This window comes from Crinia signifera, chromosome 9, assembly GCF_055691185.1.
Source record: "Crinia signifera chromosome 9, ASM5569118v1, whole genome shotgun sequence".
Taxonomy (NCBI): domain Eukaryota; kingdom Metazoa; phylum Chordata; class Amphibia; order Anura; family Myobatrachidae; genus Crinia; species Crinia signifera.
In genome coordinates this window covers 132571854-132593199 of record NC_139225.1, presented here as the reverse complement: position 1 = coordinate 132593199, position 21346 = coordinate 132571854, and the positions used below count along the sequence as shown (strand labels likewise).

The 21346-nt window shown below is 47.9% G+C and overlaps 1 protein-coding gene across 1 annotated transcript; it reads right to left on the bottom strand.

Moving 5' to 3' along the window:
- Positions 1-14147: 14147 nt before the first annotated feature.
- Positions 14148-14977, bottom strand: LOC146036930 (cyclin-dependent kinase 5 activator 1-like). Its single transcript, XM_083160767.1, has one exon. The coding sequence runs from the start codon at positions 14975-14977 to the stop codon at positions 14153-14155; it is 825 nt and encodes a 274-aa protein (XP_083016893.1). The 3' UTR covers positions 14148-14152.
- Positions 14978-21346: the final 6369 nt, after the last annotated feature.

Here is a 21346-nt window from a genome sequence, read left to right as displayed (position 1 = left end):
TCGCCGGGGGGGGTCAGCGATAACCGCGCATGTGTAAATGCCCCACGGCTTCCGGCTGAGCACACTGCAGGGACAGGCTGCTTTCGGATCCGTGTCAATGCGCCTCCGGCATCATACATCCGGCCAATGGGATCGCATTTCACAGTGCTATCCTGGGCAGTAATATTCCGCGCAGATCACATTATAAATGCGATCCTTGATAAATGTGCCCCTAGGTCTGCGGGTGGGACAGCAGGACAGTCCCAGAAAAAGAGAATTGTCCCTCGAAAATCATGACAGTTGTCAGGTATTGTTTAAACTACTAAGCCCGCTCGTAGCAAATGCTTTGAAAGCTAGTCTGCTACCTTGTGGTTACCATTGGTGCAGCAGGTGCATTGCACCGGGGCCCCTGAAGACTAAGGGGCCCACTTCTGCCACCCACTGCTGTGTGGCATATTGTGAACTTGGGTTGGAGTGGAACAGGAAGGCACAAAAATGTAGTTTTGCACCTGGGCCAACCACTCGTAAGTTCCGACACTGCCTCTGTGTTTGGGCATATGAGAAAGAGATGTAGTTTTCCTCGCTGCCAACAGATGGCATCGGACCCACCTGATTTGGCCGATTTCACAGAATTTCTCGACCCGATCCATTGGGATCGGGTGAAATCGACCCAGTGTGGTGTGGCCTTTAGTATCACAGTACTGTTCCATTCTATTCAATATATGTGGGCCAGTCCTCTATAGCACTATAAAAAACAGCAATTGGACGTGGCTGAGGAGTTTTAATCATCGTCGCCAGTGTTAGGTCTGGGACTTATATTTCAGTAAAGGTTTTCTTATATCACTTTCACAGTGCAAACAAGGGTCAGACCCGGGTCACACCTTTCACACTAAGGCCTGCATTTATCAAACAATATTTGTGGCTAAATCCCCGAAAACACCCTAATGCACCAAAGGAGGACCACAGCAGGAATCTCCGATTCCTGAATCGCCGCCGGCCTCATCCCCCATTGGTTTCTATGGGGGATGCAAAGCTGCCCGATGTATCAACATCGGGCAGCAGCACATCGCATCACTGGGCTATTGCCATTTCGAGATGCGATAGCCTATGGGCTGCTGAATGCACTGCCGCTGGGGCAGCGTGGTCAGCAGGGGATCAGCACCAACCACACATGAGCAGAGCCCCCTGGCTTCCGGCTGTGCGTATCGCAGGCACAGGCTTCTTTCGGAGTTCTGTCCCTGCGCATGTGGGATAATACATACCAGCGCTAGTATCGCATTTTACAATTATACAGTTCTATTTCGCCCAGATCGCATTGTAAATGCGATAATTGATAAATGGGCCCCTTAACCTGGGTCACCTATTATATGCAGGGTAACCCAAGTTTAACCCTTCTTTTAACCTGGGTTTAACCCGGGTTGAATTGCCAGATTGGTTGACCCGTTTTGTTCACTTCGTTTCAGAGCTATAGTGATTATAGTCCATCGGTCTACCACAAAAGGTCAACATGAAAAAGATTGATAGGGTCAATAGATCAACATGTCGACAAAAAATGTACGGCTTTTCATGATTTTTTTTTTTTAACAGGTTTGTTCTTATTTTACCATCCTTATCGGCATAGAGGGAGAATATAGTAATGTGCCAAGTGTACAAGTTACACTAATTGGAGGCCATGTCCCACTCTCCTAATTACGCCACTGTTGTACGCTGCTTTACTGTAGAACTGCAGGAATGACATAACATAGAAGATACATTCATATACCAACTATAACAGCAAAATCCGGCAGGAGACAGATTCCAAAACAGAAGACTAGGAGGAAGCCAGGTGGGATACGGTCGTATTGTCGACCCGACTTACGTCGACAGTCATTAGGTCGACACCGTTGGGTCAAAAGGCAACAAGGTCGGCAGGGTTCTAGGTCGACATGGATGAAGGTCGACGGGTGTCTAGGTCGACATGGGACAATGTCGACATGGTTTTAGGTCGACAAATGCGTTAGGTCGACATGGGTTAGGTCGCGAGGTCGAAATGTTTTTTTTCACTGTTTTTTGAGCCGACATGCCGACAGGCGGTATTTCATGCCCTACCATCCACTAGGGCGTGGTGGGTGAATAAAATAGTGTGCCGAGCTCAGCGATGCAACGTGCCCAAAGCATTGCGAGCGATGCGAGGTGCTGCTGTTGACTTCCAACTGTGTCCATGTTGACATTCGGGTAAAAAAAAACAGTGAAAACACCCATGTCAACCTCGCGACCTGTCGACCTAACCCATGTCCACCTAATGCATTTGTTGACCTAAAACCATGTCGACCTTGTCCCATGTCGACCTAGACACCTGTTGACCTTCACCCATGTCGACCTAGAACCCTGTCGAACTTGTTGCCTGTCTACCCAACGGTGTCGACCTAATGACTGTCGACTTGAGTCGAGTCGACAGTACGATCCACACCCTGCCAGGTGGGGTAGCAGTTGGCCCTGTATATCTTCTCCATTATCTATGTGCAGGTAATAAGTATGTGCTGGAGGTGGCATTTAATAACGGAGAGAACCTTATCAGTCAGTGATACGTGATGACACCTCTGCATTATTCTAGTTCCGATGCGATATATGTTCCATCTGCTTTAATTACTCTGAGACTTGCAGGGAGCGGAGCGTCATTGCTGTGTGCTGACTGCACTAATCCAGGTCACTCTCCTGTCATCCAGATAATCAGGGATAAACCACAGCTTGTTAATTAGAACTACTCAAGGGCACAGAGAGGAAGGAAAGTGGAAGTGACATGTTTATGTGGATGTCATCACCTGTGACAGCGTTATATGTAGACACTGTAAGTAACACTAATGCCAGACACAACTGTAACATCATTTTATCCGCTCAGTGGGCCTCATTCAGCAATAGAGCAATTATCAGCAGATTGTGCTTGCGTAGCGTTTGTATTGCGTGACCTCAAATTGCTAATGAAGGTGCGAACGCTGTGCAATTGCAGTGCAGTCACAGTTTGACTGCAGTAGCGCACGCAGGGGGGGTTTCTGAGTACCCAGAACCCCCCCAGGAGTCTTAGGGCCCTAGGCTTAAAGCTGAGGGTCCCCTCTTTCCATGGGTATAAGAATTTTAAAAATCGGCCCTTGTAAAACGGAGATATCTGACTTCAAAGCAGTGGTCCCCATCCAAGCCTGTTAATTGCACTTCCCAGTCAGATATTTCAGGTTCTGTCTGACTTAGTTTTTCTGAGGGTATATTCCAAAAGCTGGGACTCTCCCCCTTTGATGGATACCAGTAGCTTGTCTCTACTGTTCCCAGAACCAGAGATATCAGCCTTCCAGCAGCTAGTTAGTGCGCCATCTCCACACACCTGGTATGTAGTTTTATATACTCGTTGGCAGATTGCTCTGCCCCCTGAACTCTGAACCCCTAGTCCCCAATACCATTTGGTAGGTGGGATTCTCTAGTTTTTAATTCCATTAAAATCTAAGAAATCTATTTCTGGGAACTGGAGATATCTGCAGTCAAGCAAGCTGTCCTCCCACCAGAAAATAATGAATAATAAGCCCACTCCACTATACACCCCTCCTCTGCGTATTAAACATCCTCTACCACCCTGGAAGTTATGCATCAGGGCCCCTTCATTCAGCCCAATGCCCCCTTCTCCCACCTCATCTCCCACCGTCTGTGCAGTAAAGGGGTAATTAGTGGAAATTACTGATCCAGGCCCTACATGCTGAGCGGTTGATATAATACCCCCTACCACCTGGGGCAAAGCTTCCCCCACCCCTACCGCTGGAGGATCGGTAAGTGCCCCAATACATTGCTATGCCCAGGGGTCTACACTGCTGTTGATGCCCCTGTATGTATATATATATATATATATATATATATATGTATTTTTTTATTACAGGTTGAGTATCCCTTATCCAAAATGCTCGGGACCAGGAGAATTTTGGATAACGGGTTATTCCGTATTTCGGAATATTTTAATATTTCAATGATGTATCTTGAGGTATCTTGCATTTATGTTGTACATATACATCAAACACATGAAATAAACACAAATATATTTTATTTGTGCATAAAACAAGGTTTCAAAACATGAAACAAAGTTTGTGTACAATCTCAGGCACTGAATTTAAATGCCAAGCAGTCATTGTCTTGCACATATATAGTGCCAGTTACATATCATGTCCTCAGTAGTGCTGTTACAGATGTCCCCAGTAAGTTTTTAGCAAAAAAAAATTTTTTGGTTCACTTTCTGGAATGTATGGTTTTCGGAATAATTCGGATAACGGATATTCGGATACGGGATACTCAACCTGTTTTATTATTATTTATATACATTTGGTCTAACTATAATACTTTAACTGACCCGGCATATACTGGGTCACCTAAGTGTCCATCTCCGTGCCTTGCTCCACCACTCTGGAAATCCCCTTCTGAAAATCCTGCGTTTGCCACTGGACTGACTGAAAGTCGGTGTTTGGGGGCGGAAACATGCTGTGGGTCTCTAGCGTCAGTGCCGACCACTTCCAGCCAGTCTCAGTCACAGATTAGTGTCAGTCTCAGACCCACTCACATTTGCTCAGACTGGAAGGTTCTCTTCGATGTCCTGGGATCTGTAAATGGATCTGCGAATGCTCGGTGATTATTAAGGAATTTGTAGATTTGCAATGGTCGTTTATTCTTTCCTTCTGGGCTTTTTGCCAGTCCATAGCGATCCAACCTGAATTAGTCCCAGGGTCCAAAAACTCACAATCAAATGAATGTTCTGCAAATCCAGCCATAGTTTAATGTTAGTGCAGGCTCAGTAATTTGGAGTCAAATGAGTTCTCAGCATCGCTCCCTCCCATGAACAATCTCTTTATTTGCAACTTTTTACCAGCACCACGGAACAGTGATGCCAGCGCTGGTGGCTGCGCCCAGGCAAAAACATTGGTGGCTGTGCCCAGGCAAAACACTGCAATCTAGCAGGCTAGAAAGTGCATGCAGCGACCTCGCATCACCATCGCCATGGGGCATACACACGGACCGATCTGTGCTTTATTTCTGGGTGATCTAGGGTGGGATGCAAAAATGTGGTAAAACCCCGTAATTGGGCTTTTTACTGCATTTTGGTATGAATTAAAACCCCATTGCCGAGTTACTGTGACGGGGAGAATCGCCAGGAAAACCTGACCGTACCCCATAGAAGCCTATGGGCTTCTTATCGTGACCCCGCCACCCCGCACTGATTTGCACCCCCCCCCCCCCCAGAACAGCAGGAGGCCTCCGCCACCCTATCCCCGTACTTCCACTTCCGGGTGCAGGGAGGAGGAGCCAGCGGAGGCCCTGGCCCTGCAGCAACAGCCAGGCACAGCAGGAGGAGGGAGAGCTGCCGGGGACCCGCTGTCACATCGCCGGCTGCATCGCAAAGGGCAGCTTTTAATGCAAGAGCTGTACTTTGCTATAGTAATTGCATATGTGATTATTATTGCTGCGGTAGCCAGTGATGAGTGGCAGAGAGGGGCAGCGGGTGTTAGTGCCCCTTTAACCTCCCTTCCCAAAGCCTAACCCTAACCCTCCTCAGCCTACTTACATTCCGGAGTCCAACTGTCTGGCTTTGGCATTCTGGCAGGTGTCGGGATTGCGGCACTGTCCATTGGGATGCCAACTACATCCGATTACTGTTACTCATGATATCAGCCACCGATACCACCTGTAGATGCAGATGTCTCAGGTGGTTGTGTGCGCTATCTGCAGGGTAGTGTTACCATATCCAAATCACTTAGGGGTGCAGGCTGCATAACAGCAAGCATAGTAGATATCACAACAGGAGCAGGCTATGTACATATGCGCTGAAAGGATCTCAGACTCAGAAATATAATCATCCCGTAAACTGGATAATTCCATAGATGACTTTATTGCAGGAGACCCGGAAACCTCATCCAAGGCACTTGGGAAAACGGGCAGCAGAGTATCAAACTTCATGAGAAATCTCAGATTGGAGGCAGTAATAGCCTGGATGATCTTCTGTAAGGAATAAGCCGTCTGTAGTGTGTTCAGCCCGGCAATGCAGAATTAGCAGCACCATAGGAAGGATATCAACACAAACTGGTGATTGCAGATATTTCACCAGAAATTAGTAGTAGGAGATAAAATAGCAGGCAGCCAGTATTCGCGGGGGGAGCGGAATCCCTGGCCGTCTCCGCTTCAGGGAGATGGCCAGAGTAAGGGGGGGTACCAGTGGCAAACGCAGGATTTTCAGAAGGGGGTTTTCAGAGAGGCAGAGCAAAGCACGGAGATGGACACTTAGGTGACCCAGTATATGCCGGGTCAGTTAAAGTATTATAGATAGACCAAATGTATATAAATAATAATAATAATAAAAATATATATCTCCTATATATTTGGCTACATCTGTCACTCAAAGTGGGTGTCTGTGTCTATAACGCTCTGTTCCTGGACTTTCCTCTTAATGTGTGATTGCCTTCATCTGTGCTGAACACCTTTCTGAGAAATTAACCTGTTTAAAACAGGTGATGGCAATCATACATTAAGGGGAAGTCTAGAAACAGAGCATTGTGTCCCTCCTGGAGAGGGTCATGTTGGGAGGTATGTGAAAGAGAACCAGCCCAGTGAGCCCACAGACAGTGCCAGACACCCACTGCCTTCCCATGTTGCCCAGCACTGCTACTCCACAGCCACCAGGTGAGCGCCCCCCCTCCCGCGATTTGCGGCAAAAAACCCCCCCCCGCGCCCCCCCCCCCCCCTCCCGCGATTCGCGGCAAAAACACCCGCTCCCCCGCGACCCCCCCACCGCGATTCGCAGCAAAAACACCCCCGCGACCCCCCCTCCCGCGATTCGCTGCAAAAAGAACCCCCCCACGACCTCTCCCGCAATTCGCGGCATAACCACCACCCCGCGACCCCCCCTCCCGCGAATCGCGGCAAACCCTCCCCCGTGACCCCCCCCCGATTCGCGGAAAAAACACCCCCCCCGCGACCTCCCTCCCGCGATTCACGGCAAAAAGAAACCCCCCGCGACCCCCCCCCCTTGCACGATTGGCGGCACCCCCCCTGCGACCCCCCCTCCCGCGATTCACGGCACAAACCCCCCCCCCCCGGCAATTCGCAGCAGCCCCAGGATTAAATGGCACATGCAAAACACTGACATGGCTATGGTCGACAATGAAAAAGGTTGACATGAGTTTTTGAAGATTTATTTTTAATTTTTTAAATTTTTCATATTCATTGCCATGTGTCGACATGGACACCAATGAAGTGGCACACTTATGTCAACATTTACATGTGTTGACCTTTCTGTGTTGATTTTTTCTTGTGGCGATTCGCGTCACACCCCCCCGCAACCCCCCCTCCCGCGATTCGCGGCACCCCCCGTGACCCCCCACCTCCCGCAATTCGCGGCAACCCCCCACCGGAACCCCTGTGAACCCCACCCTCCCGCGATTCGCGGCACCCACCCCCGCGACCCCCCTCCCGCAATTCGCGGCACCCCCCCGTGATTCGCGGCAGCTCCAGAATTAAATTGCACATGGAAAACACTGACATGGCTATGGTCGACAATGAAAAAGGTTGACATGAGTTTTTGAAGTTTTTTTGTCATTTTTTGAATATTTTCATATTCATTCTCATGTGTCGACATGGACACCAATGAAGTGCCACACTTATGTCAACATTTACATGTGTTGACCTTTCTGTGTTGATTTTTTTCTTGTGGCGTTTCGCGTCACACCCCCCGCAACCCCCCCTCCGGCGATTCGCGGCACCCCGGCACCCCCCCGCGACCCCCCCCCCTCCCGCAATTCGCGGCAACCCCCCACCGGAACCCCCATGAACCCCGCAATTCGCGGCACCCACCCCCTGCAACCCCCCCCCCCCTCCCGCAAATCGCGGCACCCCCCGCGATTCGCGGCAGCCCCAGGATTAAATGGCACATGCAAAACACTGGCACGGCTATGGTCGACAATGAAAAAGGTTGACATGAGTTTTTGAAGATTTATTTCATTTTTTGAATGTTTTCATATTCATTCTCATGTGTCGACATGGACACCAATGAAGTGCCACACTTATGTCAACATTTACAAGTGTTGACCTTTCTGTGTTGATTTTTTCTTGTGGCGATTCGCGTCACACCCCCCCGCAACCCCCCTCCCGCGATTCGCGGCACCCCCCGTGACCCCCCCACCTCCCGCAATTCGCGGCAACCCCCCACCGGAACCCCTGTGAACCCCCCCCCCCCTCCCGCAATTCGCGGCACCCCCCGTGATTCGCGGCAGCTCCAGAATTAAATTGCACATGGAAAACACTGACATGGCTATGGTCGACAATGAAAAAGGTTGACATGAGTTTTTGAAGGTTTTTTTTTTTCATTTTTTAAATATTTTCATATTCATTCTCATGTGTCGACATGGACACCAATAAAGTGCCACACTTATGTCAACATTTACATGTGTTGACCTTTCTGTGTTGATTTTTTCTTGTGGCGATTCGCGTCACACCCCCCCCCCCCCACAACCCCCACTCCCGCGATTCACGGCACACACACACACCCCCCCCCCGCGATTCTCGGCACCCCACCCCGTGACCCCCCCTCCCGTGATTCACGGCACACCCCCCCCGCGACCCCCTCTACCATGATTCGCCGCAACCCCCGCCCCCGTAACCCCCCTCCCGCGATTTGCGGCAACCCACCCCGCGACCCCCCTCCCGCGATTCTCTGCAATCCCTCCCCTCCCGCGATTCGCAGCATCCACCCCCCCACAACCCCCCCTCCTGCAATTCGCGGCACCCCCCGCGACCCCCCCTCCTGCAATTCGCGGCACCCTCCGCGACCCCCCCTCCCGCGATTCGCGTACACCTAAGTTGCAATACAGGCATCTTTCATACAATTCTAACCATATTTCTCATATACAAACGTTCACAAATTAAGGGGGCGCAGCCCCTTACGACGGTGTGAAGAGCGCCCGTAGGGCGCGATGAATCACCTAGTATATATATATACAGGTTGAGTATCCGGTATCCGGACATCCCTTATCCGAATTATTCTAAAAACCGTGGTTTTTGGAATCATTCAAATTTTTTTTTTTTTTAACCCCCTAACCCTCTTTTCATACTTACCAGGTCCCCGGGCGTCCACAGCAGGCCTCCGGCATCTTCTCCAGGGTCTCCAGCGGTCCCAGGAATGCATTGCGCGAGTGTGCGCGCGCGCCGGTGACGTCACCGGTGCGCGCGCACACTCGCGCAATGCATTCCTGGGACCGCTGGAGACCAGGAGAAGATGCCGGAGGCCTGCTGTGGACGCCAGGGGACTGCGCGGACGCCGAGGGACCACCGGACACCATCAGGGGACAGGTAAGTATGGCTACAAAAATATATTCCAAAAACCGGAAAATTCCCCTATCCGGAATGCTCGTGGTCCCGAGCATTTCGGATAGGGGATACTCAACCTGTATATATATATATATCTATATATACATATACATACATATATATGAGAATAGGGGGGTTCAGAGTGCGTTAACTATAATTTTACACAATTAAAAGAAAAAAGTACATTTAATAAAAAGATGCCCCATGGGCAACATAAAAATTACAGTAACACATTGATTACAATAACAATAAAAGATTTTCCAGCAGAAAGGTTGGCCCTTACTGCTGGAAAATCTTTTATTGTTATTGTAATCAATGTGTTACTGTAATTTGTATGTTGCCCATGGGGCATCTTTTTATTAAATGTACTTTTTTCTTTTAATTGTGTAAAATTATTGTTAGCGCACTCTGAACCCCCCTATTCTCATTCCTAAAAACTTATTTGGGTCCCGCCTAACAGGCGATCCCCAGAGGTACTGCTTTCCACTTTGTGTGCGCGGTTTGGGTCTTCTTGTATTCTTTATACATATATATATATATATATATATATACATATATATACATACATATACATATACATATACATACAGGGGCATCAACAGCAGTGTAGACCCCTGGGCATAGCAATGTATTGGGGCACCTACCGATCCTCCAGCGGTAAGGGTGGGGGAAGCTGTGATGTCCCGCGGGTGGTAGGGGGTATTATGTCAACCGCTCAGCATGTAGGGCCTGGATCAGTAATTTCCACTAATTACCCCTTTACTGCACAGATGGTGGGAGATGGGGTGGGAGAAGGGGGCATTGGGCTGAATGAAGGGGCCCTGATACATAACTTCCAGGGTGGTAAAGGATGTTTAATATGCAGAGGAGGGGTGTATAGTGGAGTGGGCTTATTATCATAATTTTCTGGTGGGAGGACAGCTTTGCTTGACTGCAGATATCTCCAGTTTCCGGAAATAGGTTTCTTCGATTTTAATTGAATTAAAAACTAGAGAATCCCACCTACCAAATGGTACTAGGGACTAGGGGATCAGAGTTCAGGAGGCAGAGCAATAAAACTACATACCAGGTGTGTGGAGCTGGAGTAGTAACCAGCTGTTGGAAGGCTGATATCTCTGGTTCTGGGAACAGTAGAGACAAGCTCCTAGTGTCTGTCAAAGGGGGAGAGTCCCAGCTTTTGGAATATACCCTCAGAAAAACTCAGACAGAACCTGAAATATCTGACTGGGAAGAGCAATTAACAGGCTTGGATGGGGACCACTGCTTTGAAGTCAGATATCTCCGGTTCCCAAGGGCCGATTTTTAAAATTCTTGTATCCATGGAAAGAGGGGACCCTCAGCTTTCAGCCTAGGGCCCTTAGACTAAAGGGGGGTTTCTGGGTACTCAGAAACCCCCCCTGCATGCGCTACTGGGAACGGGAGAGTGGCGAAGAGCTCCGTCGGAATGGGGCGCTCCGACGGGAGCTGCTCCATCTGTAGCTGGAGTAACCGGCGTTGCCCAGGATTTTAAGAAAGTTTGTTTACAAAAATCTATATAAATATTAAACACACAGTATAAATATCATTGGTTCGTTAATTTATGTTGGTGCACAGCACAATATGCGTATCCTGATATACTCTGTGCTGCTGGGGTACCCTGCTACTGCCACTATACAACTCTCAGAGGGTTATTCTGGTCCATTCACACGGACAGTACATTGGCACGGGAACCCTGCTACTGCCACTATAACTCTCAGTGTGAGGGTTTGTGCCATCTCCATTCCCCTCCTCACATCATGGCACCATCCCTGTCCCATGCAGACCTGTCGTCACTGACCTATCCTGCATGTCCTGATATAGGAGGTCATTCTGATCGCCATCCCATTTGCACCTAGCGATGTGGGCCGGGGGTGTGGAGCTGCACTATTGGGAATACCTAGCATATCATGGGTGTCGTCATGAAAACTCTTGGCGTTCCCACGTAAATGCGCCATTGACACGGGTGCGGGGGGATGGGGATGTCAGCTGCTCCGCCCTCTTCCCGTACAGGGAGCTTGCAGATCTAAGACAGCAAAAGGTGTCTTAGATCTGCGTGCGCTTGCAAAATCATTTAATGGTCGGCGACCATCGAATAATTTCGTCGCCGCACACGCACAGCTGCAAATGGATGTTTATGGGATATTCGGCGTGTGAGTGGATGTTGGGGGTTTGTGCGGACGGTGCACATTTTGCTGCTTTGCCTGTGAACAGAATCAGTCCCATAGTTCGTGCTGCTGCCCCACTGCTAGGGGTGTGTTAACCCCACAGTATTTGTTCACAGATTGTAATTGATATGTGTACCAAGTTTGGTGTAAATTGCTCCAGTCATTTCAGCGTTACGCTGTCTGCTGAAATACACTGTGCTGCTGCCTCAGCCCTAGGGGTGTCTTACCCCACAGTGTTTGTTCCCAGATAGGAAGTCATGTATACCAAGTTTGGTGTAAATTGCTCCAGTCATTTCAGAGTTATGCTGTCTGCTGAAATACACTGTGCTGCTGGCTCAACCCTAGGGGTGTTTTACACTCCACAGTGTTTGTTCCCAGATAGGAAGTTATATGTGTACCAAGTTTGGTGTAAATTGCTGCAGTCATTTCAGAGTTATGCTGTCTGCTGAAATACACTGTGCTGCTGGCTCAACCCTAGGGGTGTTTTACACTCCACAGTGTTTGTTCCCAGATAGGAAGTTATATGTGTACCAAGTTTGGTGTAAATTGCTGCAGCCATTCTGGAGTTATGCTGTCTGATGAAATAATCTGTGCTGCTGGCTCAGTCCTAGGGGTGTTTTACAATCCACAGTGTTTGTTCCCAGATAGGAAGTTATATGTGTACCAATTTTGGTGTAAATTGCTGCAGCCATTTTGGAGTTATGCTGTCTGCTGAAATAATCTGTGCTGCTGGTTCAGTCCTAGGCGTGTTTTACACTCCACAGTGTTTGTTCCCAGATAGGAAGTTATATGTGTACCAAAGTTTGGTGTAAATTGCTCCAGTCATTTCAGAGTTATGCTGTCTGCTGAAATACACTGTGCTGCTGCCTCAGCCCTAGGGGTGTCTAACCCCCACAGTGTTTGTTCCCAGATAGGAAGTCATGTGTACCAAGTTTGGTGTAAATTGCTCCAGTCATTTCAGAGTTATGCTGTCTGCTGAAATACACTGGTGCTGCTGGCTCAACCCTAGGGGTTTTTTACACTCCACAGTGTTTGTTCCCAGATAGGAAGTTATATGTGTACCAAGTTTGGTGTAAATTGCTGCAGCCATTCTGGAGTTATGCTGGAAGAAACATATGTAAACATTTGGATTTTTTTTTAAATTCAGAAAAATGTAACAATAATTTTGATTTGGTTTTTGGTTTAGTTGCCGTGTTTTAGTACGCTCGTATGTAAAATTTCACAATATTCCCTTTTAAACTGTGGATTTGTATAGAAAGACAGAAGGACGGACACATATTCCCTTTTATATATAACATACTAGGGGGGAGATTCTCTAAACTAAAAATGTGGTAAAAACCCTGTTATCTGGGTTTTTACCACATTTTGGAATGCTCTTACAGGTCTTCAACCTGTGGCCCTCCAGATGTTGTGGAACTACATGTCCCAGCATGCCCTGACAGTTTTTGCATGCTCTTATAGGAAAAAATGTGGCAATGCATGTTGGAACATGTAGTTTCACAACATCTGGAGGGCCACAGGTTGAAGACCCATGCTCTAAACATCCCCCGCCGGGTTACCGCGACTGGGGGCATCGCCAGCAAAAACTGGCAATGCCCCATAGAAGCCTATGGGCTTCTACCACGACCCACCGTCACCCTGCACCGACCCCCGATGCCCCGCACCAACTCCCCCTCACCTGTGTCCGGGCAGCACAGAGCTGTGCTGCCCGGACCTGTGACCTCCTCCTTCCGGCACTGTGATCCTCTTCCGGGTGCAGGGAGGAGGAGGAGGAGAGCCAGCCCCGCCGCAGCAGCAGCACTAGCGCCGGGTAAGGGAGGGAGGGGGAGCCGCCGGAACCCGCTGACTCACCGCAAAGGACAGCTCTTAACGCAAGAGCCATAATTATCGCATATGTTAGAGCATGTGCGATAATTATGTAGGTGATGGGCGGCGAAGGGCGGCGGAGCTGGGCAGTGGATGTTAGAACATCCCGCCCTAGATGTTTTGCAAATGAAGCTGAAAATTGTCAGTACAGTCTCACAGCTAGTCTGACAGCACATTTACACTAACTTAAAAATAGCAAATTGAATATTGCGTTGGTCCATGGTGGCTGTGCCACTACCAATTCTTAAAGAACTGGTAACCCCATCGCCAAGGGGCCACGCCCGATAGCCATGCAATAACAGCCACGGGTGGGGGTGGGGAGGGGAGGGGAGGGGAGGAGTGGGATGGGATGGGTCTCTTTGTCTCAGGTTCCCAAGCCTGTATGTGGGTCTCTTTGTCTAAGGTTCCCAAGCCTGTATGTGGGTCTCTTTGTCTTAGGTTCCCAAGCCTGTATGTAGGTCTCTTTGTCTAAGGTTCCCAAGCCTGTATGTGGGTCTCTTTGTCTCAGGTTCCCAAGCCTGTATGTGGGTCTCTTTTTGGTTCCCAAGCCCGTATGTGGGTCTCTTTGTCTCAGGTTCCCAAGCCCGTATGTGGGTCTCTTTGTCTCAGGTTCCCAAGCCTGTATGTGGGTCTCTTTGTCTCAGGTTCCCAAGCCTGTTTGTGGGTCTCTTTTTGGTTCCCAAGCCTGTATGTGGGTCTCTTTGTCTCAGGTTCCCAAGCCTGTATGTGGGTCTCTTTTTGGTTCCCAAGCCAGAGCTGTTGCTTTAATTCATGGCAACAGAAATTATTTTATCCTGCTGTCCACCTTCAGCTAAGAGATCCTCAAAGAGCTGGATGAAGTATTCAGGATCAGTAATGAAGCGGAGCATCTTTGCACTCATTAGCATGGTAATGGACAGGCAACGGCTCCAAAAGGCTTGACTCGAGCTGCAGACTAGGAAGTATCTCATTGGGTAAGCGAGCTCATTACCCATGTATGAATAGGCTATGTACAGACATGTTGACAGCCATACTATTTGTTCCTGCGCAGTGTCTAGCTCAGATGACATCACTTCGCGGCAAAGCATGTAGAGAAAAATGACATTGGCCGGATTGAGGAAGCCTTCATTCTGGCAGACTCCAGTGAGGGAATTGTCTATAATGGTCAGCCAATTAGTAAAGTGTATTGGTAATACCGGCTCCTTACACCTGCGGCAAAGGAACTCTGCAAGGCAGGCCAGCAGCTCGCTGGTGGATGCCTGCACCATCTTGGTGGGTTTTGGTGGCGAGATGTCTTGCTTTTCTTCAGCAGGCTCATAGACAGGCTTATTGGCATAGGTATCTTGTGAGACCTGTGTGTGAGTTGTTAAGTCAGCACATGAGATGGAATCCTTCAGGCTCTCACTGACGAGGTGGGTAACATTGACCTGGCCATTTTTGCGCTGTCTTTGTGTGGTCATAAATCTTCTTAAGCGCCAGATGAGTGAGTGTCTCTCGGCAGACCTTCCAGGCTTGTTGTCCTGTATAGCCGGGCGCTGGGCACCACTTGATGTTTCTTCATCTGGACGGTTTGCCTTGCGGCAGCACGGGAAAGTCAAGCACTTCCACATTCTTATCCAATAATAACAGTCTGTTTCCAGCACGTTATGAAAGATGCTTCTTGGGTCAGTCCTAGTAAGCAAATGAGTCAGTAGAATGTAGAAGTTTTCTCTGCTTACACTGAGCATTGTGACATCACATGCTGATTGTTATTTATGCTAATGAGCTGCTGACAACATCTAGGCATTTCAAACCATAGTGTAATATAGAATTTATTACTTAAAGCTCTATAAGGGAGGAAACGTGTATTAAAACAACTGATCGAATAGAAGATGAGATATGTTGAATAATTTGAAAGATAATTAGTTGAAAATAAAACATTAAAAAATATATATTTTTTTTCCTTCAGAAGTGGACCCTATACCGATCCTCATAGTCTTTCTGTGATTTAAGAAGAAATTTTAATTTTTTATTTTTAACCCTTTTGCTTGCCAAGTAAATTTGTCAAAATAGGTTTTAAAATCGTGTTTTCAAAGTGTTCGGTTGCACAAATTTAAATAATTTAAAGATGTTAAATACATTCTGGTGAGTTGCTGAATAGGGTCACTTTGTGGCATAAAAGTCTCTACTGATTGAGGAAAAGCTGTGTACACACTGAGCGAAATATCAAATGGCCGATATATCGCAAACCCATTAGCGAGTGTGTGCCACCGATATGTCTGGAATTATGTCATTTATCGGCATATTGCATCAGCCCTACAGCACAGCAAATGGATGCTACAGATATAACAACGCATCTGGCTGTGTGTATTGACATCTGGGACCTGCAGTGACTGATAACTCATATAGGCGGGCGAATGTAAATGCATGCCCAGTTGCAGGGCTGCATTAAGGGGGTACTGTGGGCACATCCCGGAGCGCTTCTAGAGCGCAGGCTTCTCCTTCACCTCTGGACGCTGGTGGCCATTTAAAATGCAGCACCGTCTGGTGAGCCAATCAGAGCTCATGTACCAGCAGACACTCTGTTATTTATTTTTTTAATTCGTTTTTATTAAGTACTTTTAAAGATAGACAAGACATACACAATTTAACATCAAGTAACATACAAACATTACAATCCACATACATTACACTGCTTGCAACCAATACGGAATATCATATTAATACACACATTTCTAAAATCCTAGTTTTACCTACATTGGACGTCCCATTTATCCTCACGTTCTCCCCTATCATCTACTATCTCATTACCTTTCTATACATTAACCAACAATCCCATACTGCTAATATTTTAGATCTGTTTTTCTGCTTTTTAAAGTTTTAAGTATATGTATTCCTTAGGGTAGGCATTGATGGCTTTTGGCCCTAATTTGCTAATTCCGCCTCCAAATGTCCTCTAGATCCTGGATTTACCACTATTACTATTATTTTGACCTATATTTAAAGTGTGTGTCTTAATCTTAGTTTTAATTGCAGTGAATTTTTACATGTGCTTATTATACGTGATCCTTTTTTCTTATCTTACTATAATAATGACGACAATTACATTAATTATCGATTGTGTTCATTAATGCTATACCTCTCAACATATCTTTACTAAGTGCAAAGAAGAGATAAAAGAGAGAGATGAAAAAAAATTAAATAAAGGAAAAAAAAAAAAAAGCAAAAGAAGGAAGGACACACATATTAGAAGCCCTTCTTTAATACTCTGTGCCCCATTATACATTTTTCCCTCTCCCCTATATGTACCCCTTATAATACCAACCCCCTCAAACCTTATAAAATGTTGTTGCTGTCTTTCTAGAGATGTGAATATATTGGTCGTGCTCTATTATGTTATTTACCCATTTATTAATATCCGGGCCTTCTTTGGCTATCCAGGATCGCACTATATTAACCGTAGCTATTGAGCACATATTTATAGCATTTTGTCTCATTTCTGATGTCAAATTCTCTTTGGGCCAAATACCCAGGATACAGCTACTTGGCTGCACACAATGATATGGAATATCCAAATCCACCAGTATATCCCTAACTTTTTGCCAAAAGGCTTGCACCTTTTTACACTGCCATAACAGATGAAAAAATGAACATCCCAATTCCCGGCGCTTTGGACAACTGTCCAATTTATTACCTGAGAATTGACTCGGGGGTTATATATGTCCTGTGTAAAATATTTATTTGCACCTGCTGGACTCTAAGGGAGTTAGTAGCACCCCTTGTTGCTGACAGGGCGATCTTCCAGTCACCATCGCTGATTTCTGGAATATCTATCCTCCATTTAGTTCTTAACTTCGGGAGATCGTTCTCTTGAATAAAATGTAAGAGATATTTATACAGTTTAGAGACTCTCTTCCCACTACTGATTTTATTAATAAAGCTTTTAACTGGTGTTTCAATAATAATTTGTATATTTTCCACTCCAATATGTTGAGAGACAGCACTTCTTAATTGTAAGTATCTGTAAAACATCGTTTTGGGAATCCCATATTCAAACGGAAGTTGCGTGTAGGATTTTAATACATTGTTATCTGTCCAACAGAGTTATTCCCGTACTTGTTCCAAAATCTACTCCCTTGTTGGTTCGGGGATTAACCGCAAATATTAAGTAGCACTGAAATGTATTAAAGGGAGACCGCAGCAAGAATCTCCGATCCCTGCTGCGATCTCCCCTGCAACGCCGCCGGCCGCATCCACCATAGGTTTCTATGGGGGATGCAAAGCTGCCCGATGTATCAACATCGGGCAGCCCGGCATCGCACCCCTGGGCTATCGCCATTCTGATATGGTGATAGCTGTGCTCGCCACCTTTTTTATTCTACCTCTATGGGGGTCGTGGACCTCCACGAGGGAGCAGTCGGGATTCCGACGTCGGAGTAATGACTGTCGGAATCCCGACTGTCGGGTAACCGTCCGGCACCTGATCGATCACAGTTGGCAAATCTCTGCCATAGATTGATTTACCAACCAACAAATCATCTGCGTATAGGGAGACCATTTATGGCAACTCTAGCTGTCGGGTTCCCATATAACAAAAAGATCCAACCAATATAGCGTGGTCCGAAGCCAAAAGCGTTTAATACTGAAGGCAAATAAGGCCACTCGACCGAATCAAATGCCTTATTAGCATCCAAAGAAGCCACCGCTGCTTCAGCCCCTGTATATTCCAATGTCTGGAGATATGTAAAGACCCGTCTAAGATTTACCGAGGTAGATTTCCCACTCATAAACCCTGTTTGATCTGGGTGCACAATATCCTTGACTATTGGCCAAAACTTTGGCAAAGATCTTAGCGTCTGCCGTAATCAAGGATATTGGCCAGTACGAGTCCACACACAACGGGTCCTACCACTCTTAGGAATGACTGTTATAACTGCTTCTCTCATTGAATCCGATGGTTACTATTTCTCAGCATTATGGCCAAAGGCTCCAAGGCTAAAGCAAATAGCAGGGGCGACAAGGGGAGCCCCTGCCTAGTGCCTTTTTGTATCACAAAGGGGGCGGAGATGTGACCATAACATGCTACTTGGGTCGTTGGATCAGTATATAACTTCTTCAATAAGGTAATAAAAGCTTCAGGGAACCCAAACCTTACCAATGTTTCAAATAAATGGTCCCAGGTGACCAGGTCAAACGCTTTCTCAGCATACATTGAAATTATCGTATGATCACCTGCCCCCCCCCCCCCTCAAGATTTTACACCGCCGCCAAAACCTTTCTCACATGGATAACTGAGTGTCAACCATGAATAAATCCCGTCTGGTCTGGGTCAACTATTTTTGGTAACGCAAATTTCATTCTGTCTGCCAGGATTTTAGAAGATCGTATATCTACCTGTACAACTACTTACACCTATGCTGCACATGTTTGTTAAATAAGGACTTAGGGGGAGATTCTGTAAACTAAAAATGCGGTAAAAACCCTGTTATCAGTGTTTTTACCGCATTTTGGGATGCTCTAAGCATCCCCCACCGGGTTACCGCGACGGGAGGCATGGCCAGAAAAATCTGGCGATGCCCCATAGAAGCCTATGGGCTTCTAACGCGACCCACCGCTGCCGTGCACTCACCCACCGCCGCCCCGCACCGACCCACCGCCGCCCTGCACCGACCCCGCCTCACCTGTGTCCGGGCAGCACAGAGCTGTGCTGCCCGGACCTGTGACCTCCTCCTCCCTGCAGTATGATCCTCTTTTCTGGGTGGAGGGAGGATGAGAGCCCGGCGCAGCAGTACCGGGTAAGGGAGGGAGGGGAGAGCCACCGGGTCCCAATGGGACCCGCTGACTCTCACCGCAAAGGACAGCTTTTAACACAAGGGCTGTTGTTTGCCATATTTATCGCATATGTTACAGCATATGCGATAATTATATCGGCGAAGGGGGCGGAGCTGGGCTCGGATAAATATATATATATATATCCGAGAGATTTTTCCTGAAGTGCCAACCCCCCCATGAAAAAGGTAGAACTGATCCATGGAAGCACCAAATGAGAAGCCAGCCATGTACACATTGAAAGGATTTCTGGGTCAAGAGTATACCCATCCTGTAATATGGATCGTTCTGAAAGTGGTTCTGTTATAGGAGATCTGGAAATACTATCCAGGGGTGCCGAGGGGGGGGAGCAGGTACAGGTTACCCGGGTCCAGGCCCGTCAGGGGGGCCCGGGTCTGGACACACAGCTTTTTTTTATTTGGTGGCGAGTGCGCTGGGTCTGAGTGCGCAGTAGTCAACTTTTCAGCGGCAGCATTGGGATTGCGGACGTGGGCCGGCATGGGGGCAGCAGCATCACAGAGGTCCTTCCACTCTCCGACTCCAGGGCCTGCTGAGAGCACGCCACGTGATTTGGGAGTTTACTCCTGGCAGAGCATGTAACTCTGGGCAGAGCATGTAACTCCTGGCAGAGCAGGTTAATCCCATGGCAAACAGCATGTTAACCCCTGGCAGAGCATGTTAACCCCTGGCAGAGCATGTAACCCCACGCAGAGCATGTAACCCCTGGCAGAGCAGGTTAATCCCATGGCAAAGAGCATGTTAACCCCTGGCAGAGCATGTTAACCCCTGGCAAAGAGTATGTAAATCCGGGCAGAGCATGTAACCCCTGGCAGAGCATGTAACTCCGGGCAGAGCATATAACCCATGGCAGAGCATGTAACCAATGGCAGAGCAGGTTAATCCCATGGAAAAGAGCATGTTAACGCCTGGTAGAGCATGTTAAACCCTGGCAGAGCATGTCAACAGAGTGTGCTTGGAGCTCCGTCCGTGGGGGCCCCAGGAAGTTGTTGTACTGGGGCCCAGGATTTCTCTTGGCGGCCTTGCTTATTGCGCCACTTGCAGGATCCCCACAGTCTCTCTATATTCTGGGTGTGAACCCCGCTCTCCGGATCCACAAAGTGGTAGCAGTGGTTCACCCTGGCGTGATGATACCCAGCTTGCCCCAGCTACTCTGTTTGGTACGTCATCCAGCAGTCGGAGTAAATAGTGGTCCCCGGGGGCACGTGCCTCTCGATGGCAGCCATTAGGGTACTGGAGTCCCGCCTCTCTTTTTGCCGTCAAAAAACACTCTCCGGTGTGTCTGGAGATGCCCCCAAAGATCCACTGCTGGGACAGCATGCATCCAATATTTGGCCTTGCGCTTCACAAAGAGGCTTTCATCAACCTCCACAATGGTGCCTGGGCCGCCAATTTGACGCTGAGGCTGCGACAGTAGGTCGACAGCGCAGGTCTCCCTCATTAAATTATTATATTGCACAGTGGTGGCCTGGGAGACAGAGAGGTGTCGCTGACAAAAACGTACACTAGTCAGCTCCTCAGCCCAGCAGAATATAAAGCGGATGAGGGTAAGGAAGGTCAGGTGAACCTCTGTGCAGCCCTCAGACTGACCTTTTTTCCACAGGTGTGTATATGGCAGTGGATACCTGCACACACACAGGACCTTATTCTGATTATTTCGGTCATCCATGCGTTCGCATGGAGGACCGTTGCTTTGTGTCTGCGACCATCGACTGACTTCCCCACCTGTAAATGGATGATTATGTAAATTCGCGGGGGGGGGGGGTACTGCGTGCGAGGGTGGAGGGCGGCGTCTGATGTACTTGCAAGGCTGCGAATTTCACAGCCTTGCGAGTGAATCAGAATAAGGCCCATAGTTTACACAGTGGGGGCCAGATTAACAATGGGGCGGATGGAGCTGCAGCTCTAAGCCTCCACATAAAGCGAAAAAAATTATCTCATGCTCACCTCATTTTGTTTTTGCCTCTCTGGGAAAAGCCGGGAAAGGCGACCTGCAGGGAACTTTTGGGGTGGGGTCGGACCTCTTGCATCATTTATCCCCACCCCCATTTCAGCAAAATTCTGCAATTTGCAGGTCGTAAACGGGGTGGAGCTAAAATGATGCCAATTGCTTTTTATTCGCTCTCCCGCCAGCATAGGAATGTCAGCATTTT